The 20,548-nt window shown below is 34.2% G+C and overlaps 1 protein-coding gene across 1 annotated transcript in view; it reads right to left on the minus strand.

The window, feature by feature from the left end:
- Positions 1-1,711: 1,711 nt before the first annotated feature.
- Positions 1,712-20,548, minus strand: part of LOC147071528 (O-acyltransferase like protein-like) — a 110,371-nt gene continuing 91,534 nt past the window's right edge. Inside the window, exons 4-14 of the mRNA XM_085947965.1 lie at positions 17,751-17,962; positions 16,232-16,308; positions 15,583-15,776; positions 14,297-14,454; positions 12,980-13,148; positions 10,681-10,880; positions 9,808-9,946; positions 8,054-8,243; positions 6,671-6,813; positions 4,652-4,767; positions 1,712-1,886 (exon numbers count right to left, since the gene is read on the minus strand). Coding sequence (XP_085804091.1) covers positions 1,712-1,886; positions 4,652-4,767; positions 6,671-6,813; positions 8,054-8,243; positions 9,808-9,946; positions 10,681-10,880; positions 12,980-13,148; positions 14,297-14,454; positions 15,583-15,776; positions 16,232-16,308; positions 17,751-17,962 — 1,773 coding nt within the window. The remainder of the gene's footprint in view (positions 1,887-4,651; positions 4,768-6,670; positions 6,814-8,053; positions 8,244-9,807; positions 9,947-10,680; positions 10,881-12,979; positions 13,149-14,296; positions 14,455-15,582; positions 15,777-16,231; positions 16,309-17,750; positions 17,963-20,548) is intronic.

Here is a 20,548-nt window from a genome sequence, read left to right on the forward strand (position 1 = left end):
ATTATTGTTTTTCGTTTTTTTTCACAAAAACGGTAGTTATTCTAAAAGGCAGTATAGGTAACGAGATTTATAAACAAAAACGCAGCATTGAAAATATACTGGTGTTAAAATTCTAATGGATTCAAGCACCTTCAGTCGATAGTATTAATAATACTGGTGTTTGCTTATACCATAAATCAAAAGATTCATCCACATTTTTTTAAATTTTATTAAGAAAAGTTGAAAAAAGTTAATGTCTCATCTCAAAATGTGACTGGCAAATAACTGCCTTTTTGTTTATGGGGGCAGTATAATACCCATTTTAATACATATTGTAAAGGCGGTTTGTCGTACAGGCAACATTTTTACAAGGGTAACTCAAACATGTCAGAGCCTCAGACCTATAGGTACTTAAAACCATCACTGTTTAAGAGTAGGTTTCATGTGATTGCTCTATTTCTCATGTGATGGTGTGTATGTTACTTTAAAGTTTCTTTACACCTGGGGAGTTCTGGTTGAAACCAGAACTCCCCGATGATAATATTTGAAGAGAATCGACGTATTCAAGATATAGATGTGTCCACATTGGAAAAACTTTGCATCAAAGAACGTTTCCCATACAACTGCAAGTGAAGTATCATCACAAGTCATCCGAGTAGCCTGAATAGGAAATCATTTGTGGAATCAAAAAGAAGGGGTTGCGAAGGGGAGTCTATGATGATTTGGCACCGCCAACTGAACTCCAGGACAATTTGATGATGGACGTGTAGACGCCGCAGTGATGAATGAAATACGAAAATAAATATACAAACCTCCGTTACGATTTTAATCGGCAAGAAACCTTCAATATATTGAGCTTTACGGCTATTACAAGACTTGTATCGTCGGTGTACTTTCATATTTCAATGTTTTGCAATAATATTTACAAATGTATCGATATTCCACAAACTCACAATGCACAACCCTGTAATATGTCGGCCAAATGATTAATAAAATTACGCAATATTGTTGATAATTAATAACGTTGTCACTATTGCACAATATCAATTCTGTGTTGTGCCCAGATGTCAATCGTCCAGTTATCCAGGCGCCCAGTCGGTGATGCCTGTGCCCCCACAAGTGCTCTGGCCTGGGGGCCAGGCGTGATGGGTCGACCAGATAAGTGAGATAAACGCACTTTAAAAATTCGCTATAATATCAGAAAAGTCGCCTGCGGTTTTATTTTAATTAAAAGGTATTAAAATTTTAAAATATGTGGTTATGTGATACAATTTTTGATTATTATGTGTCAATACTCGACAACTCCATAATTCAAATAGATGTTTCCAATTCCAAAATACTGAAACCGATAAATAATTTTACCTCGAAAACCATTTGGAAAATGCTTGTATAGTGTCACATTGCCTTTAACATTAGTGATAGGTAGGGGGCCCGCCAAAGATTCTAGCCTGGGGGGCCCGTTTTAGGATGTGAGGGCCACGGTGGTGCCTATACTTCTTATTTCCAGCGCCGGCATGCACTTTGCAGGTAGAGATACATCATTAGTAAAGCGATTAGACTAACCGTAATAGAAACGACCAGAGCATCGCAGGATCACGGAAGAACAAAGGAAATTAATAGCAACGTCTACAATTTCAGTGGTCTTCATCTTCAGTAATGAGGCAAAAGATAAGGAAAAACTCTTCCGTACATAACTTTTAAATAATACAATCTATACATCTTAATAATATCATTATGAAATACTCTTCTCCATTTGTGAATTTTCGTTGACGCAATTATTGTTCTTGACGAAGTGATTCTTGATGTCAAGCCCTGACTCATTTAGATCAGCTCCTTTGTTGGTGTACTGGTGATGAAGCTGTGTGGTACTGTAGGTTCCTTGCGCTTCGTCGGATTTTCCAGATTTTCTGTAAAAACGCATTAAAGATTCATTATGTAAAATTGTTTATTACAACAACAATGATCTCTTGTTTCACTAGTTATGTATGAAAACAGTTTGGTTAATATTGTAATATATAAACTATAAGTAAGTATAAAACATATTGCCTATATGACATGTAAATAATATTATAAATCGTGCAAAAGGTTTTTCGTCAGATCATTCTCTTGTCTTTGATCAAAACACTTGAACATGCGAATTATTTGATGAATATAATAAACTAAATAAACATATTATATTACAATATAAGTTTGTTACTTATTGAAAATAAACTTTCTATACATATATAATAACGTGTCAGAAATCATTGGTAGGGTGTCACATTTATTAGAAATTGTTCATGAGAAAACTACAACTATTGTGGCCATGTGGAAATGTGTGAAAAAGAAAACAACTAACATGTTAATCTATCCAGAATCATTCTATGGAATTGTTATTATTTCGTAATACACAAATAAAACACAGGTGAAATTGACGGAAAATAATGAGCTCTACCTGTGTTGTAATAAATATTAATTTCCAAAATTCATATGTTAATTTAAAATTCAACGAACAAAAGATATGAGATATTTTATAGAGCAGTAGGTATTACATGGTACTTAAAACTGAACTATACAGCGGAAAACACATTTTGAAAATAGCCGATAAACTGGATTATTTGTTAGGTTAACCTAACCTAACCTAACCTAACCTAACCAAACCTAAACTAACCCAAACTAACAAATAATCCAGTATATCGGGAATTTTCAAAATGTGTTTTCCGCTGTATTCCTCATAACCGAACAGTACCGTTTATTCTTACAAAAAATATTTGTCAGATATATGGGTAATACAGCCGTTTCTGTGAAATACACCTATATTTCTATGAATCTATTGTATGGAATCCTGTATCATATTATTTATATTATATATATATATATTAATGGTTGTGGCACATGCTCATTTTATTGGAAGACATCAATCAGTATTTCACCAATACGTAGACAATAAAAGCTAGAAATGACTACGAAAAAATGGACACCCGACCTTTTACTTATTATTTATAGAATTAATAAAAATGTATACTCTTGTTAAGAGTAAAATGAGTCTGCATGAGGCACTGAGAATGAAGTAAACAGTAAGAAAACATATAGAAATAGGTATTATAACACCAGGCCCATCGTTCGCATTACAATTTCATTGTAAAGTTGTTTTATTCGTAAATCGTTAATAACCGAGACGAAGACAGAATAATTCAGGGAGGGAGTTTTAAAAAATGTCTTTGTCAGGAGGCGGTAAGCCAAATAAGTTTGGAAAACTATTTATTTACTTAAGTGTGAGAGAAAAACAGTGCACTTCCGTGAATTAAGTAGGTACTAGGTACATAATATTATAATGTTTTATTTTAATCAATAATAAGTTCAAGTATGTATTACTCAAATACTCCATCATACTTAGTAGTATCTACACATTATGTATAGATATCCGAGCATGTTATGATTTAAACTATAGTCATTATCTTTTTATATGAAGTTTAGTTTATTTATTTTAAGAGACTTAAACAAACTCAACATACTGTACCATCGTAAATTTACATTCTCTTATATTATTTTTTCATGTTAGGTATATTTTTGGAAAGTAAAATAGTAGTAGGTATAATTCGCCAACACATCTGTGTCGGCAGTGATGTTCTATTTTATAAATTTGATTTCTTATATTCAGACTCGTAGATCAGTACTTCTCAAACTAGGGGGCCCTGGAGCTCCTGCCAGGGAGCCACGAAATATTTCATTATTTCAACAAATATTTCCCAAACTTAAATGAAGACCATAAGTATAATTGGATAAAAACACCATTAATTGCTATATCCTTAAAATATGATCATATTACGTAGGCAGCTCAAAAAGCATTGATTGATATTAATTCAGATAATTCCCTTGAGGTCAAATTTAATGAACGAAGTTTTGCAGAATTTTGGATAAGGCGACATCAAGAGTATCCGTCACTCGCAAAAGGAGCATTGGTAATCATAATTCCTTATGCGACAACATACCTATGCGAAACAACATTTATTTTCATCATCACTGGTAATAAAAAAATAAACATAGGTCATGTCTTTTAACGGAGACTTTGAAGTAAACCCTGCAAATTAGCATTTCAAACATTGTACCGGATATTGATTTATTGTGTAAAAATATGCAATCACACCCCTCTCATTAAATTATTTTTGTAGATGTAATAAATTTGAAGCTAAATTTTGTTTGTTTTTTTTTCATTTTTGCTTTACAATCAAGTAAATGAAATGTTCTACTTACATTTAATAAAAATGTACCTATAATAATAATTAATGGTAAATAAAGTACTGTACACCCACGATGGCCGCGCGGCTTAAGCGTTGACCTATAGCGTCGTGGGTCCCAAGTTCAAATCCTGGGTCTGGCAAGTTCAGTATGAGTCAGAGTATGGACCTACTAGGTTGAGCAAGTGGCTGACATCCATTTTTCGTTTCGTTTTTAAAAAAAATCTGTTAATACAAGCCTCCACTCCGTGATTAGGATCGGACATGGTCGGTGGCGGGGGGGGGGATACTGTTGGTCACTAAAGACTACAATTTTTGGGAGCCTTGGATTCTTTCTTCTGATTTCGGGGGCCGTGGTATGAAAAAGTTTGATAAGCACCGTCGTAGATGACGTAATAAAGTAAACAATTTAAAATAGCGTTTGATTGATCGGCTCGAATATCGTGTAATACTACCTTTTGAGTGACAGGTAAAGCAGGAAAAGAATTTCTTTGACAGGTGCCTCGACGGCCAGATGAAGGATCAGACCGGCGGCGAAGGAAATCGCCACATCTCCAAGAGACATGCAAATCTGAAATTAATAATAAAAAAAAGAAATTATTGTATAACATCAGTAAACTCTTCCATTCCACGGTGAGTTCCATGTAATCTATAGAATATTAAGTAAACGTGACATAAAGAAGGCGAAAAAAATATCAGTTTTGTATATTGTTTGTACAAAATGTTATTTTGTTTTATGATAACTACTTAATAACGTTAGGCTAATGTCACTGGCGAAGGGTGAAGGTAGACTGTGGAGATCCGATATAAATAGTACATACTAAAATTTCTCAGTCATAGGTATTTATTTTCATTGCATTAATACTACAATATGCAGATAGTGTTAGTTATTTTTTTTATTAAACCCTGCGTAAACCAAGCCGCAATAGATAATAGTCAAAAAATAGTTGTATATCTATAAAATATCTAAAATTATGCCCATTAAATCATACATCGTTTTAGATATTTTATAGATATAAGAATATTTTTTTATCTCTCATGATTTGGTTTAGATAGGCCTCAATGAATTAAAAAAATCTAAAACAGTGATAATATGTATTCTTAATTCAATAAAACAAATAATTGTGCCTGGAAAGGTGTACACTATTTTTATTGGATCGCCCATAGCATACCTAAAATGTTATAGTTTGGATTAGGCAGGGTTTAATTGAATTTAAAAAACTAACCAGCACCATCTGCGAATTGTATTCTTAGTTCAATCAAAACAAAATAAATAAGTATGACTCACGAAGTTTATTGCGCATTATTTATATCGAATCTTAACAGCCTACGTCCACTCCACGCCGCTGAAATTTACCTAGGTACCCAACATCACAATTCAAATGTCGCATTATTTGAACAATAACACAACAACCTACTATTAGCAAGGGCATGGTTATTGATATATATATAGAAAAACCTACTATTGTAGAAACTCTATTGAAGATAATATTCACCATATAAATTCATTTCAGAAAGTCTCCTTCTTCCTTCTTTACTCGACGTTTCGGGCTCATTGCGCCATTATCAAGAGATAGAGAAGAATGTACTAAGATAAAAAAACAACCGTGAAAGCCTCAAACATTATATCACTTCAGAGAAACGGCGAGTATTAAACTTTGGTTGTTTGTCCAGTACAAATCTTGCAATCGATTTTTAACTAACATCCCGACTAGCTAGACATTCGAAACTTTTAGAATTTATCAGAACACGAAGCCAATGCATTCTTTTAATACTTTTAGCCATCTTCAAGCAGAATTGAATTCATTTTCAGTTAATTCTGTTTTGTATGAAAAGTAATAAGTAAAAGACTATTATTGGTTGCTAAGGGGGTGGTCCTAGTAACTAAATTATTAATATATACGTGCGTTAGTATGGAAATCAAAATGAAATGTTAAAATGACATTTCAGTACCTATTCTATATTTGTTTGTTTTTTATTTACTTCATATCAAGTGCAAGTTTGAGCATATTGAGCATAATAATTCAAAAAAAAAATTAAAAACGTTGTATATAAAAAGTTCTTTTTATCTTGTAATTATTATATTTTACGATTAATTTTAAACATGATTTTTTTTCATTAAACTCATCGAGCGAGTTGGATAAATACATATTTGCAATAAATCCAGAGATGAGCGTTAATATATGGGTCAGTAGAAGTAATTTATAATGCAATAAATAATAATGATAATCAAATAAATTAAAACTACACCACTGTTTTATCTCATTGACATGACTTGTGGATCGTGAACGTTTATTGTTTGAGGCTTTAGGATTACCTCTCGTGAGATCGTTCTGAGGATCGGTTTATATCCGACAGTTCAATATCTCAAAAATCGAAGAGTTAACAAAAGCTTTGTTTCGAATAATTCATCATAATAGGTTAGCAGCTTTATTTTTATGCTATTTTATGTACAGTTTAATTAAATAACTCACAATGCTGAAAGGGTCCAAGAAAAACGGCTGTCTTGTGGATGCTACACTCCTCATTTGGAAGGCCATGTGCATAAGGTAAGCTCCATATACCAACTTTCCAAGGACTGCCCAAGGGCGCCAGCTCAGGAATGTTGATATCAACGCTATATTATAGAATATATTATTATGTTATGAATAAAACTATAATCGAGTATATAATTATAAAATAACCCTAATCTTCTTCACCATATTATTGTAATGGAGGTAAATAAAAAAATATATCCAATAGCCCTTCATAATGGTTGCCAATCGATGTCTGTCGGTACACGAAGATGCAGGTGGCAGTCTCTTTTGTCGTTCCGGTCCTATCCTGTACGTTGCCATTTATTTTATAACTCAAATACATTATATCAAGTTATGTGCCGTCACGTGCTTTCACAGTAAGCCTCCGCTACGCGAAAAAGGTGTGGTGATGTCGTTTTATTGGTATTTAAAATGTTATCAGACTGATGCTCCCATCCCGTACCTCGTTTTGAACCTTTGAATGAACATTGTCAGTTAGCAAAATCTGCCGAAATCGCCAGAACAACAATGAGGTCACCTCACGCTTACCGCGCTACATCGGCGACCTCATGACTCAATGAACATTTTTTTATTATGTTCTGCATGCCTACACATTTTCAACTCACGTCACGTCACGCTCTTTGATTTTCTTTTCTCTATGGATTTTCTATTAAATTATTATCTTTGTCTGGTGTTTACGTCTATTATCTATGGTATGGATGCAATATCGTAAGTAAGTTTACGTATGCACACGTAGAAATTGTTAAAATTCATTTAAATTACCATGAATAATGAATAATAATTCAAAATATTAATAAATCAGAGTTGGCACTTTCAATAATTGAATTTATAGATATATTGATCATTCAAAATATTATGTGGAATGACGAAACCATAGACTAGATCTGTCGTATCAGCATGTTACAGCACGTGACGTCATCATAATATAATTGCAGCATTGCTATATCCACTACTTCTTCGTCGATACGTCATGACTGATAGCCTTCTCAGCGACTTGGCTCTATCCCAAGCATTCCGTGGCACTCAAGCTATAGCCAGTTGGAAACCCATGGCATTTTTGATTTGGTCCATCCATAATAATTATCATAAATCAATATGTCATTAACCTGATTTTAAATTTAAATCAAACTTTAAAGATCGCGCCAGCCATCAGCCGTAAGATATCCGTCTTAAACCACCAAACAACTTATTCTAAACTATTCCGTTCTTACTATTAATGAAAGTATAAACACACAATAAACCAGCATGGCGCCTGTAGTTACAGTAGTTGTATTATAAAAAAAACATACTTTAGAGGTTTTAGAGAATATTATAGCTTACGGACTCTTCCATAGACACAGCACATGACCAGCAAGCAGATGGCTGCGGCCCATGCTGGTCTGTGAAGACCTGCGTACAAGGCCGCTTCGACTGCGCTGTATGGGCGCGAAGTCTCGTAGAAGACGAATCCTGACGCTAGGGTGGCTAGCATGATCATCAACGAGACAGCGGCGCCTGTCGTGGATACTGTCTATAAATTTAATTGGAACTACATAAACGATTTTTAGATTTATTATTATTTCATATCAATTATCAATCCTTTTATATACGTTATTTTTTACATAGGCTATGATTCCAAACATACGACCAGGGAAAAGATCTCTTCTCATCTTGGCTGGACCGAAGTAGGAATCCTGCCCACTTTTGTGGATGTCATTCACATCCAGGGTCTCGGAAAGTTCTGGGGCGACCTCGGCACAACTTTAAACGGCGCTTCTTGTTGGATGCATTGCGGATGGTGGAAGAAAAGCATGTGGATCAAAATATGCACTGAAAAAACGTCATATGCCTTTGAAAGAAGCGGGATTCGTAGCTGCGACTCACTACAACTCTACTAAGGTTTTAAAAACTATAAATATTATCCTGATATTGGTTTACAAAATAGATTATTTTTAGTACCTTGTGGCCTAACTAGAGTTGGCAACATGTTAAAATCGGCCCAACTAGCTCATTGACTTTTGGAAAAACAAGTGCCATTTATTTCTGATGTAATATTGGCAACAGAAAATGTTGCCAAATTAGTTCAACAATCTATTAAATTAATTTATGCCGTATTTTATTGGATTGCCAACATGTTTTCTCTGTGTGAAGGGGTGCGCCAAGCGGGGTTGTCAGGGGTGCGAAACACACGGGCGGCAGAATTTAAGAGGTGGCAAAAGTCCCAATAACCAGTCACCAGAATGAGAATTGAGTCATAAAGGTACAATATTTCAAGATAAAAACAATCTGTCTCATGAGCTTATTTCACGGATAGTAAAAAAAAATCTCACATATCATTAAAGATTATTTTACAAATTTGAACTTCCATGCTTCATCGATACACATCAATCGTTCCGAGGTGCTTTGCATTATATTATAATTCAGAATGTTTTATTATTTAATAAGAAAAATATGTTGTAATTTTTCAACTTTTCTATGACTTTTCCACATTTCCACTAAAAAATATTTTTAAATTTGGGGGGTGGCAATTTTGGGTTTGGTACCCGGGCAGCAGACACCCTTGGCGCATACCTGTCTGTGTTAACATCTTTAAGCACATAGCTACTGATTTTCTTTGTGTAGTTCAAGTATGTAAGCAATTAAAAAAATAATGCCTAATTCAGACTATAATAAATCTGCCCGTAAACAAATAAACATTGTACCTATAATGAATTATTGGTTATAAACACGTTTTTTGTATTCCGCTATGGATGGAAAACCCCGTATAAATGCGCCGACAAAGAAAGAATTAGTTTGTATATAAGAATATGTTTGCTGTTTCAACGTGTGGTCTCGTCCAATGTTATTTTGATTAAAACTCTTGAATCTGTACGATGTGAACTTTCCAGAATGCATTTTATTTGATGGTAAATTTGCAGGTGTGGGCTTACGTTGAGTTTCAAACAATGTTTATGCACGTGCATTTGTGTAGCGACAAAAGCCAAAGAGACCAAAGGTTATGAACAATTGATTTGGTTAAAGCATACTATTTACAAACAATTTTGGCATAGCTGAATCAGCCAGTCATATGGAATTACTGTTGATAACACTCATACCCTTGAGAACTTCTTTTCGATTTGGTATCTGTGCACCAGATATCCTGTGAGGAGTCCTAGTAGATAAGGAGTGGCTCTTGCGTGCGATGGAATGTAGATCTGCTGGAAGAGCGCGTGTCCTCGAGGGTTTGTTAGAAAGCTGCAACGATAAAACAAAAGATGTGATACAGTCCACATTATGAGTATTCTCTATCATTTGGGTACCTATCTACATGGGCTAGTAGTATTTTATTAGGGAAATACTTAAACGCCCCAAGCGCAAACGAATTTTGAAGTTTTGTCGTAAAAAGCGCCGAAAGAACTTTCATGCTGGCATGGTTATCCATAATATTATGTTGTGTAATCTACTCACACACTTTCTTGCGAATATTAAAAAAACAGATCCGCATCTGACTCATGCGAATTATTTATTTATAACAACGAACCAAAAATCAAATCATTATACTTATACTATTAACATGCTCTTGGGCGGTATTCAAATTATCATTTATGATCTGTGTCCTACGTAGATCGGTAGTTTAACGGATAGTACTCACATTGACTGTAAATTCTCACACACTCCAACTTTTTTGCAGGATTTTTTTCTTATATTCTGCTGAGATTTTTCAAAATTATGTTTTTTTCAATACTAAGAATCTAACATTCTTAAATCTCGTATATATTCAGTAAGATTGGCTATTTGTATATAATTTTATTATGTATATGCTCATAAAGATGACGTTTCTAATCCGATATGATGTAAAGGACATTTTGACCAAACCTAGTTACTTATGGATTAAAGGATATAAAATGCAAACCCACAATGATTCATCTATCAGAAGCACACCACGCTATCGTCTGCTCCGCGGTTGATCAAAAGTCGGCACTACTTACTCATCATAAAACAATAATGTCGCTGGTAGTCTGTTGAAGTATGTGATGAGAGCTGGAGCAATCACCGAAGCCAGGATAGCAAAAGCCACTGAACATAGTCCAATAGCCGTCCTTCCTCGAACCTTCAGGATGCAGCAGGCCAATACTGATAGGATGAAGTAGTGGAAGTCGCAAGGTATGTACCATGACTGCACCATACACTGGAAACCGAGATTAATGATTCTTTGAACGTAGTATAATTATTTTTGAAGAATGAAATACTTACTATATTAGAGGGATTAAGAGATTTTTTTAATCATTTAAGTACTTGTTTTTATAAACGTTTCAGTATATATAATAGAATTGGTTTATTTAGCTTTGAATATTACATATTATTATATGAGATTTTACGCAATTATTTATCTAAATAATGACAATTTGTATTGCGCTTGTAAAATCAATATGTACAATACGTTTTTATCTGAATGCGGCTCGGACGCTCACGAAGACAGATTTTAAAGAACTAAGTTATCGTTTTCAATACTGTGGGGATCATGGGGGCCTATATAATTTATATTAATATACATTTTTACAAGGAAGGCCGTTTACCCAACTCATTTGATCCGTTCGTTAAGCGTCAATTGCATTGAGCTACTTTACGAGCTGTTTGTTGGCGAATTTAATAGCGAGTGATTCAGCTACTGCGATTATGATGATGACACACAAAACTTTCCATTCGCTGAGAAGCCACAAGCCAGCGACTATTTTGACCGAACGTAGTTCGTTTTTTTACCGGGAGGTTGGTACTGCGCTCTACTGCGCAGACGCAGTAGGGCCACACGCCGGCGTGTAGCGTGTAAAGTTGACCGGCTTTCAACTTTTCTCGGTTTACAATCTGCTTATTACCTTGTTCGATGATTACACTGGGCGACTTTACAGGCAGATTGTAAATTCGCCAACAAACAGCTCGTAAAGTAGCTCAATGTAATTGACGCTTTAGACACGTGGGAAAAAAACAACGTCGATTTTTACCAGTCATGTGATCTAACCCGTGACCTATGGCTTCAGAGACAGCCGCTCTATGAACTATGCAAACGTGGATGCTCACACAATGATAAAACTCGCTTTAAAATTATTTTTTAATAGAATTGGAGAGAAGGTCTGAATCGCAAATCGTCAGTCAGAGAAAAAGAGACGATGTGATAACGGGTTACTGTCTGCCTCGGTAAAATTATATATATATATATATATATATATATTATATAAGTACCCTATTAGGTCTTGAAAAAGTGCAGAGCTAACCTGCTATTGGTAATAGTAACTAGGAGAGCAATGGCTATTTATAAAGTCTTGAAATACGGTCAATAGAGTGGCGTGGTGAGGGTGTCATGTAGGTACGGTACAACATATAAACCTGAGCTATTCCCACCCCTATTTTCTCTTCGTGAACCAGAGATGATATTTACCATGTTCAACCTTAATAAGATCATATGGGCCTATATGAGGTTATATTAATGTTTTTATGAGAAATGGATGTTAACCACACTTCATCAGGTCCAAACTTCAAACATGCATTGAAAAAACAACGTGTGATTTTTCCAGACCGGCGATTCGAACCCGGGACCATGCCATTATTAAGGTGATGTCTCTAGGTAAAGTTGTTATTGAAAAATAGCTAGAAAAGTTTATTAATCGGTAAATATATATTCAAAAGTAATGAGAAAAATAAAATAAAAAATTAAGATGTATCGTGGAGTTCTATATACCAAAAATACGTGTCAAATTCGGTACATTTCTATCGGGTGGTAAGAATGAATGACATAAGATTTATTATCAGAATTACGATAAAAATATACGTAAATCTATTACCTAGCGAAACGCTAAACGTAAATTGGAATTTATTATATCCTTATATCTTTTTTTTCAAATTTAAAAAACATTGATTTAGAGGTTAGAAAGCATGCAATTAAAATCGAAAAATCTCGGTTTAGACGCAATTTATCGCGAAAAACGCTTAGCGTTTCTATTAAAAATATTATTTATTAATTTTTACGGCAGTTATTTAAATTTAATCTTGTATTTTTGTATTTTTGTATATTAACAAATCGATAGAAATCGAAACCATAATAATTGCTCAAATTGGCAACATGCTGACAACACTTAGCCGACGCTTGGCCGTATGGTGCTGCCGTCGTGGAATTATTTGGCCATGCTGGGCGTTAAAGTCAGCGATACAAAAATATTTGTATGAAATACCCGGAGTGCAGTTTAATGTAAGTGTTAATTAAATTAATAATAACAATGCTCTAAATCAAATTACCATTTTATCAACATTGACATAGTTGCTGATCATCAGTAAATTGGCCCACCAGTTTTCCCGACAGTGTGAGCCTTCAGGCCCTAGGATGACAGGCCACAAGGGCCCAGAACCCGTCAGGGGTAGCACACACGCTGTGAAGAATATGGCAACTGCGTATGTTGGAATCAATCTGAAAACAAAAGTAATTGATCACATATTTTGAGAAACTGGGCATACAATAATTTAAATAATTTCCTGCAAAATATTTTTTTAAGTAATGGTTATGGATCATTCGCTCAAATTTCTTCGGGGCCTACAGTATAGCACAGTGGTGGCGAACCTATGGCACGCGCTTGAAGAGAAAAAATACCTATAATAATAATAAATGACAGATCGCATTGTATAAAAAATAGCAGGCAAATACTCTTCAAGAATAAGCATTACGTTTAATTTAAATATATAATTGCATAAGTCGGTCTTTAGACTTTATGCGTCACATATAATATATCGCACTAACCTCATCAGGCGGCAGGGAATGGTGAGCCGCGAACCTCTAATTTTGATCGATTTACAATGCTTGAAACCACTCTAGCGAGAGAATGCCTAATCTGATCGGGGCAATTCTAGTGTCAATTTGTGCGTCCATAACCAATCTAATTAATACATTAACAAAAATTTTCATTTCTACCCACAAAAAAATGACTGCACCAAATAAGAAACAAAAACTTGGTGAAGCTAGTAGTAGTAATTCTGGCAGACAGTTTCAAAATTTGTGAACCAAATTGTAATTGAAAAAAGTGATAAAACCATATTCGTGCTATGTTCTGTGAGTGGTAGGTATCTAGAACATCATTTTTTTATTCGAATTTTTAAAAACTATTTTTCTCAATAACTGCTCGGCACGTCAGACAGTTGAAAAATAATATTTGGGAAATTTTGACACGCGTACGTAAAAAAGTTTGCGAACCCTGGTATAGGACAAACTTTTTGTTACCACTATTGAAATAGCATAAATGTACAAAACATAATATAGACTTACTTTATATTCTTAGTATCATGTAGAAATATATGAGTGCCTACGTGAGAATTGAAAAATGTAATGTACCTACTTTTATGTGTGAAAAATAAAATTATATTAGTAATCGCTATGGTGCGGTACATGTGTGTATCTATTTTCCTCGTCGTAACTCTCATGTCTGAACGTTGTGATCATTCCGAAACAGATCAAACTGACAGAAATTAGAAGCAACTCCTATTTCCTACTGTCAATCTGTAAAACTCATGCGTCACTGTTTATTTGGATAACATAAATCAACTAAGACAATTTGAAATGTGTACCGCATATATCTGAAGAATATGATGATCGGGAGGTTCATGGGGGAGTCTTTAAACTTCTTCAGCAGGGTATACATGGATAGGAGGCCACTCAAGACCAGGAAAGTGTCAACCAACAGGTCCCCGTGGCAGACGAAAACTGATTCAAATAGACGATATAGCTGAAAGAGATTAGAGAGAGAGAACGATTATATCATTATTTATCTACTTAAAAAAAAATAACTACAAACAGAAATAAACAATTTTCTTTTTTATTATTTCACTTGGTTTTTTAAACAAAAATGTAAAAACATTATTTATTCGTGACTTTATATTACAGAACCAAGATTTTATAGGATATAATACATTTTTCAAAATTAAATTATTTTTAAAACATGTTAAAAAGACGGCTCTTATATCAAATCTCGTCTCAACTGCAACGTGTCGAATACGTCGATGTGACGTCTCGTGATTCACAAAACACTCGTAGCCAAATGGAGCTCCGCAGATTGGTCTAATGCGCTTTTTTAGTTTGAAAAAAACATCTACTGTTGCAATCGTCAAGCTGCATGCTTCTCGGGCTGCGAGTCTAAGACGCCAGATCGTATACGAACGCCTACGAATTGGTCATTCCTATACAGGCTCACCGATCGCAGCATTCAAATATCTATATGTTTCGAAGGTTACGTGCGAGTGTCGCTAGGTAAATGTGCGCGGTCTTCATATGCAACACCGGATCGACGTTCTTGGAAGGCTTGATTTATGACTTTGCGGCAGACGGGCAAGTTTAGATGTGAGAGCCGGCTTAATCGATCGATCTTAGCACATTTTTCCATTAAAAACTTTTTTTATATTATAAATCTATTACATTTTAAATTGTTAAAGCTATGCAGGTATCCTATATTAAATAGGTAGGTACTATTTATATTTTACACGGTATTAAAAAAAATCAGCTAAGCGGACATTATACTTCCACCAAACCATGCTTGAAAGATACACCATTTTCCAAGATAGTGAACAAACGAGAGTAATTCGTTGAAAGTGGAAATTTTAACAGAATAGGTCAAAGACACGAACGCAAATTTTCAATATACACACTCGACCTTGTAAAGTACACAATATATGCAGAATTATTTTATCAACGACATTTTTTGATATAATATAGTGTTAAATTATACATAAAAATCGATTTCTATAATATAATAGTATAAAACCTTCATCAATTAGATTTTTAAATTCCACCTTGTATACTTTGTGGAAAGCATTAACCAACTTATATCTATTGGCGTACTACTGAAGATAAGACATACCTCTTCCATCCTTTCTCGATTACTCACAGGCCCCGAGAGGGTGGTACCAATTCTGTGATCGATTATAATGAAGAAAATGGAAAAGAATCTCATCCCATGCAGGACATCCAGACCAGAGCTGCTCTCGAACTTTGCCAGCTGAGGCAGGGTGTGTAACAGGGAGTACATCTTCACCAGGGTGGGATACTTTTTGTCTGCAATTAAAAAACAATCAATTCTATTGATTATTTAATTTATAATAATAATTTAATTATAGATAATTTATTCTATTGCACATTTATGTACTGAAATATAACTATATTCTAAAACATTAGAGCGAGAGGTTTAAAAGAATACTATTTTATGTAATAAAAATACTTTATGCAGTCATCAAATGCTTAAAATAAATATAAATGATAATAAGGCTTCAAAATGATATAAATAAATTATCTACAACGTTTAAGGAATGTCCAGGATCATGCTTTGAAAATACAATAAAAGCTCTATTTTCACCTACGCTGAGCATGTCTCCCGAAAACGGTTGATTAGTGTTTAGTGATTACTAATTAGTGCATCGTAAAGCTTAAAACTATTTATCGCCCAATCGCTTAAAATTGAGTTAGGTTAAATATGTTTAGAGAACATTAGTTAAATTTATTTGTTAAATTACCTTTCTTGGTAGTGATCATCCGGTAATGCCACAGCGATGTCAAAATAATCGCGATCAAGATCAGTCCAAACATCCAACTGAAATTGAAATTAAACATTAATGTCAAAATCGAAAATATTACAACAATTAATACGCTCCCTAAGTAAGTGAACGAAAAGCGTGTCTGGATTATTGTATGTCATCAACACTAAAAGCAGACGATACACAAAAACCCGTATACTGAATTTATTGTCAGCAGTCACAAACAATAAAATAATATTTAATCAACTTTTTTTTATACAACAAATAATTCACAAGATTTAAAAATGTAACATTCTAATTATTGAAAATACAAAATTTTGAAAACACTTATTTGAAATTATATTATGTATTATCATCATCATCATCCGGGGTCAATCCACTGCTGGGTGAAGGCCTCCCCAAGTTTCATCCAACTCTCTCGGTCCTGTGTCGTTCGCTGGCACGTATTTCCACGCAACTTTATCAGTTCGTCAATCCAGCGGCCTCTAGGGCGACCCTGTGGCCGCTTCGTGTCCCTTGGGTACCATTGGATGACGGCATTTGTCCAGCGGCCGTCCTTTCGACGAGCAATGTGCCCCGCCCATCTCCGTTTCAGCTGTTTGAGCACGGGCAGCACATATTATGTATAACCAATAGAAAAATCTTCATCTGCATCTCTCGGGTGTCGCGCCCACGCACATAGACCACTATGCTAAAGGAGCCAACTTAATTGCGACAAATTTTAAATTCAATTTGGAAAGCGCTTCTGTGAATATTAAGAGCCATTAGTTGTGTTTTCAAAACTATGTATGTTCAATAAAATAGTAATAAAATTAATTGTCGGCAAGATGATACTGATTACCAACCTGACGTCGAGGCGACAAAACCAATTCTCTTTAATTTCTCAATTTAACATTTGTAATGATATACCTACTTAATATGTATTACAGAAACGTTATATTATTAAAGTATCTATTTATATTTATAAAACACTAAGAGGCCTACCACCATTATAATTAATCTAACCTAACCTAATAGCCCATTTACACATGCGTGGATCTACTGCATTCACTGCATCACACTATAGGTACAGTTTATGCACGGTTTATTTACGTCACAAGCTTAGTTTGTGATTGAGTGTTATGCTGACCGTACGATTTAAAACCGTCTAATGTGAAAAAAAAAAAAAAAAAATGTGAAAGCGTGCATTAGGTCGCGTACACCACTGAGTGGAAATGGACGGCTGCTATACGGCACCGTTTTGGTTTTTAATCGTCGCCGTGTAATGTAATATGAAAAGGGCCATGCTCTTCTTCACGCCACTAAAAGAATGTCGCCGTTCGATTTTTTGCCGTACGGTCAAAACCGTATAATGTGAAAGGAGCGTAACTCCTCATCAGTAACGACCCTTTAATATCTAAGATCATACGAAAGCTGGTGTAGTCACTTACCCTACTCGCGATATAACAAAATGGAGGTGCACGAATGGTCATGAATTAAATGAGAAAATATTACTTACTAAAACACCAATGCCCCGGATGGAAGGTCCTCCCGAGGCTTCCCCAACTGAGGCGCCATCTGGCATGCCCCGTCTGGAACCACTATTCGAGCTGACGCCCTGCTGGCGAGTGTACTCAGAGCGTATGTCAGGTCCTGGCTGGAGCAAGCTGCTGGAACGCATATTGCCCATCTCAATCGATCCCTTCTCAGCAATGAGGGATCACTTACATCCTAAAATGCAAAAAGATGTGTCATACTTATATTCAGTATAATGCTTAGTCCAGACCAGGATACTTATAGAATATGTCTGCATATATTATGTTATTATACAATGTTTTGTAAACTATTGCCTCTGCACAAATGCACATGAAACAAGATTAATTCGAATCTCAATGCAAGTCCACACATGTGAACATTGCAATCACATTTGGTTTGGACAGTCTACATCATATGAATTTGCGTGTTTTAATAAAAAATATATTTCACAAGACCACGCATCGCTACGTCCGATGAAAAATAAAAAATAAATCATAAATATGGCCACAATTGCTTGTAGGTCATTAAATTGTATGTATGTCCAGTGTTGCCATATTTTTCTATGCTGATTATAGTACAAAGGCGTAAAAATTATAGTATTTCTGAAAAATATATAGTTCAGGAAAATTTTTCGTCTTGAATCCTTTAAAATTATAGTATTTTGGTATATTTGGCGTAAAATTATAGTATTTTACATTTTTCGCGAAATCAAAATTATAGTATTGTATTATAATTATAGTACGGTTGGCATCACTGATGTATGTTCCCAATAAATTGGTATTGCAGTTACTGTTCACAATTTTTCATCACCATTTCTTAGTTTAATGTATTGACCAACGGTAAGTACCTACCTACCTACTCTATATTATGGTAAAAGTAAATCTATAATTCAAAAAAAAAAAATTGAATTGACCATATCCGAACCCAATAATATCATATGGTGGCTCCATAGAGTGGAGGTTTGTATTAACAGGTTTCTTGTTTTTACGAAAAATAGATGTTAGCCACTTGCGTAACCTATCAGGTCCTTACTCTGACTAAAAACAAAAATTGAAAAATAATATAAGTATTTGCCAGACTCGGGATTCGAATTTGGGACCCACGACACTATAATCCGACGCATAATCGCTCGGCCATTGAGGGCGTTAAAATTATTAATCTTCAAATTAATGTGATATAAGAAATACGGATTATAATTAAACATTCATTAGAGGTGCTGGACATATAAAAATGTTAGGAATCCCTGATCTAGATAGAAAAATTTAAATTTAAATTCCAATAAAAACAGTGCATATTTTCATCATTAATAATTTAATCTACATTTTTTTAGTGGTCAATATAAGCATATTATATCAAGACATCATTTAAAATTCTGATAAAATACATAGTAGAGAATATTCCATAATTTATTTATAATAATATGTTGCCATCTAATAATATGCAAATTCTATTGTTTCTTTTTTAATTACTATCGTGTTAAATATTTTTCCATGCTGTTTTATCAGAATATATTATATGCAAAGTTGAACAATATTGCAAAATTTTGCATTTTATTTTCTTCTGATAGACCATTCTTTAACAACTACTGACCTTTATTATTACATATTATAACATTAATTTCACTTTTCAGCACGCGCAGAATGACGTTCATTGCCTATAGGAAAAAAAATATTAAAACTCATTTGTAGTAATTATAACACGAACTTGACAATGAAGTTAAGATTACACAACATGCCAGACAAAGAAAACACTTTTATTATCATTGAAATAATGTTCAATATTTGAAACATAATATAAAGCTGCGAAAGTCTTTTTTGTTGAAAGCTTCTTTTACTTTTTATATCAATACGTACGTCATACATCAGTAAATTTTAGCAATTAAAAATCGATTTGAAATTCTGCATAAATAAAATACATTATCATGTTTCAATTTAAGCATAAATTGATAATTTTGAAACACCAATAGAAATAGAAATAGAATAGAAAAAATCTTTTTGAAAAAAGTAACACACTCCGCAGGAATCGAACCTGCATCTCTCGGTTATCGCGCCCGTGTACATATACCACTATGCTAAAGGCGTCATAATTTACTGCGACAAATTCTAAATGATGGCATAGCATGTATATTCCCGCAATGTGCCATTCTAATTCGGATCGAGTGTTGAAGATGTTATATATTACCTGGGCAGTTCCGGTTCTTTTCCAACATTTACAATTTCGATGATTAGTTATTTTTTACGTGCAAAATTGTTACCTAACGATATTTTCATTTTATATTAATAACTTTATTTTTCAATTATTGTATATTTACGAGAGATGTATGATACCTGACGATACCGAAAGGCGAAATGATTAAAATTCATTTTTTTAATATTCAATTCCATCATTTGACAGCTGAATCCAATGCCTATCCAAATCAAACCACCAATAAATTAAAATTGCCTGATTAATTATTGTGTTTCAGATCTTCTGACTAATGCAAAAATTATTCCGTAATGCATGTAATATAATAATACCCCATTTACACGTGCATGGATCTACTGTTGACAGTAAGACCAACTTATATACTATAATATCTAATAACAAGAAAATGTATGGTGAAACATGTACCTATTATCCTGCAGTTGCAAGCTTGCATGCATGAATCAAAAAAGTTTGGAAGCTTCTGAATTTTCATGCGACAGTAGCGATTTTTTCGATCTGCGTCTGCGCAGTAGAACGATAGTGACGAATCTGCCGTCAAAAAAACGAACTATACTCATTTTGAGGTTAACCGATTTT

This window comes from Rhyacophila brunnea, unplaced genomic scaffold (assembly GCF_057557595.1).
Source record: "Rhyacophila brunnea isolate RB1 unplaced genomic scaffold, BYU_Rbru_1.0 scaffold_20, whole genome shotgun sequence".
In the NCBI taxonomy this organism is placed as follows: Eukaryota; Metazoa; Arthropoda; class Insecta; order Trichoptera; family Rhyacophilidae; genus Rhyacophila; species Rhyacophila brunnea.